Consider the following 3285-nt stretch of genomic DNA (forward strand, 5'->3'; position numbering starts at 1 on the left):
GGACCGTGGCCTCAGACGTGGAGGTGTTGATTCTCATTCTCAGTGCTTCACACTTGGCTACGAGAACCGCTCCAGTGCCAGCTGAAGACCATCACTTGATGTCATAACAGGTGGTTTATACAGATAAACAATCAAAATGGATACACAGAGATATAGTAAAATATGATAAAAGGTTTTTGCTCCATAATAAACAGCAAGGAAATAATAATGTGTAGTTTCACTTTTTATCTTGGATCCACATACACAACTGCCTGAATGCCTGACAAGCATGGGGTGAGATTACATCAGTTCCTGTTTCTCTTTGTTGCACTCTTTGACCTTAGTTCTCTTTTGTACAGATACTAGCATGCAGTCATGTAGTTCTGTTGGACGGTTTACTGCAGTAATGTTTGAGGGCAGAGCAGCAGCAGAGTTTTTATGAGTTAAGGATAATCTGGAACTCAAATTGGGATGGAAGTTTGGCTTTTAAATTTGATCTTTGCAGAGTGTGGTACACTCTGGATAGGTTGTAAATCCATGGTAGAGTTAACAGAGACAGACATTACGAGCCATTATTTTAATTTATGTATGCTATGTGCTCAAAATGATGTGTGATTGGCTATTATTATTCATTGATAATGTGTATAAAAAGAATAAACAATAATTGCATTATATAGGATATTATGTAGGCGTAGCAATCAACTCTACTTAAATTATTTCATTTACTTCTCTGTTAAACGTAACTAACTCTACTGCTTTCCCAGCGTTATGTGGGCAAATACCTCCCAACAGCGCCATCATGTGGTTATATGGATTAAAAACAAAGTTCATTTAGTTCTACACTGTTCAGCAGATGGAAACTATTCTATTACCAGACAAAAGGAGAGCAGGTGTTTAATGGACAGCATCTTTAAATTTTGTTGACCTGATGAATCTCTCTGAAAGTTTATCTAGATATAAATTCCTATCAGTACTGACAGGTCGTTTCTATAACAAAACAATTATGGAGTTGATCTTTTTAATCATTTATCTGTATAAAAATCACGTTTAAACATCAAAAAACAGAAAACTTTCAGTTATTTTTGTGTATTATAGTGTAAACAATCCAACTCACTTCACTGTCCCATCTTTTTCTTTTGTTTCTCTGTTTATGTATCAGCAGTTTGGTCTGATTTATTACAAAGAGCTTAACAGTCTGTCAAATGAACACAAACAAGCAGATGAACTTGTATTACAGATGTTAAAGCTCCTCTCAGCTCTTTCCTCACAGTTACGACCTGATCTCACGTGTGTATTTCTGAAGCAGAGCCCCTTAACTTCACGAATCTAATGTCTGTACCTCATGCTTCACTTTTGCTTTTGTTTTAAATGCAGTCTTCTCCAGATCAAGAGCAAATAGAAACATTTTTTATTTATTTATCAATCAATTTATTACAACAAATGAAGAAAAATTTATTACAACAAATGAAGAAAAAAAAATATAAACAAAGAAAATCAGACAGCAATGTTCTTGATAACAAATGTCACCAAAACACATTCCTACCAGATATAGATCTCTCGACACACACACACACACACACACACACACACACACTTTGTTAAAATACCAACATATGTTTTAATATTGTTTAAAAAAATATTTATACAAATACAAAATAATATCCAAAAACTTGGGTAGTGCGTTTATAAAACCAATAAAAAAAAAAAAAAAAAAAAAAACCTAAACAGAAATAACACCAAAAACCCATAAACACTGTTATTTTTTAATTTTTTTACATGAAACTGAAAAAAGGTGTTTTAAGGTGAAGCTTATGTTATTAGAAATTATTGCAAGTATTACATTTAAAAAGTGCTTAATTCAGATATTTAACGTTACATACATGAGACTATTGCAGCTTTTATCCAAGACTGAAACACGTCTGTCAAACTGAAGGGTGCAGTTATTACATTTATTGTTTTTATCTTTGTTTAAGTCAGATGTGATTTGTAAAGACCAAACAATTACATCAATGGTTTTATGTCTTGCCACTTACATTTTTAATAGAAATGAAGTGTGTTACTGTAACATTACTGTGAGAACATGAAAATGAGTCATTGTCAATTTTCAGCTGAAATGCTGCACGGCTCACATTATTTGCTGAGAGTGAGTTCTCTGAAGAGACAGAAAACCCACTTAAAATGTCTAAGGTCATGTTAAAAAGAGTAAAAGTGCATGTTCAGTGATTTTTCTTTCATAACCCATGCTTATAGTTGAAGCTGATACTGAGAACGGCTGAAAAGTTGTGGTTATTATTTGCAGGAGACCACGAAGGGGATCTGCCTGGAGCCATAATGATGCTGAGAAATGTGCATTTGGATCAAATGTAACTTCGAATGAATCTTTGAATATAAAGATCTAGGCTTTTGTCTTTATAAGTGCAAAACGAAATACATCAAAACATAAATCAGAGCATAAAAATTGTTCGATTAAAATTCAACTACACAGAGGAAAAAAAAAAAAAAAAACTTTCACAGTATTGCTTGCAGATGTCTCTTAGCCTCTTCTATCACTAACACTAAACCACCAAGTATTAGAGCTCCAACATTTAGCACTCCTAAAACAGTTTTAACATTGTTCCAGTCATGAGCTCTGCGTTTCTCCTCAGGACTTCTTGCTCCTTTAAGAAAAGAAAAAAAAAAAACAAAAAACATCAGTTTATATCTGATGTCAGGTGAAGCAACTATTTATGTTTGATTTAACCTTGTCATGCTCAGTCATTCAGGGAAGGCAATTACAGAAAGTTGATTCTGTTCATCTGGAGTCAGATACTGTTATGTGACCATTTAAAATACATACAGTAGATTTTGTTTCTACTTTCCTTTAAACCCTCCATTTTCTCCCCTCTTTTTCTGCAGCACCAGCCAGTCAGTATTTTTAGGTACTGAATAAATAATAAACTTGTCAAAAAAAAAAAAAAAAGAAAAAAAAAAGAAAAAGCCATGGCAAAAAAAAGGAGCAGTGTTATCGTTGTCAACGCTTCTAAATAAGTGCACAAATAAATGCCTGGCAGCATTTCAGACTGGCTACCAAGTGGTTAGATTTGTTCTAGAGAGACTTTGTTTTAAAAGAAAAGTTTCATTACAAAGCACTTTGTTAATTAATGAGTGAACACCTTTAAAACCTTTAATAACCATAGTAGCAGCTCGGTGTGTCCTACTGTAGAATAAGGAGGGGATGTTTTTCTCATTATCATTCATTATTTTAAGATGGCATTATTAGTTCATCAGAAGTATATAACCAGCTTTGCATTAAACATAAATTGAAGT

General features: G+C 33.3%; 1 protein-coding gene across 1 annotated transcript in view; it reads right to left on the minus strand.

The window, feature by feature from the left end:
• Window positions 1–1572: 1572 nt before the first annotated feature.
• Window positions 1573–3285, minus strand: part of LOC102297809 — a 6385-nt gene continuing 4672 nt past the window's right edge. Inside the window, exon 6 of the mRNA XM_005952483.3 lies at window positions 1573–2636. Within this exon, the coding sequence (XP_005952545.1) occupies window positions 2488–2636 (149 nt within the window). The 3' untranslated portion in view covers window positions 1573–2487. The remainder of the gene's footprint in view (window positions 2637–3285) is intronic.

This window comes from Haplochromis burtoni, unplaced genomic scaffold, assembly GCF_018398535.1.
Source record: "Haplochromis burtoni strain Fernald_Lab_line unplaced genomic scaffold, NCSU_Asbu1 Contig_1653, whole genome shotgun sequence".
Lineage (NCBI taxonomy): Eukaryota > Metazoa > Chordata > Actinopteri > Cichliformes > Cichlidae > Haplochromis > Haplochromis burtoni.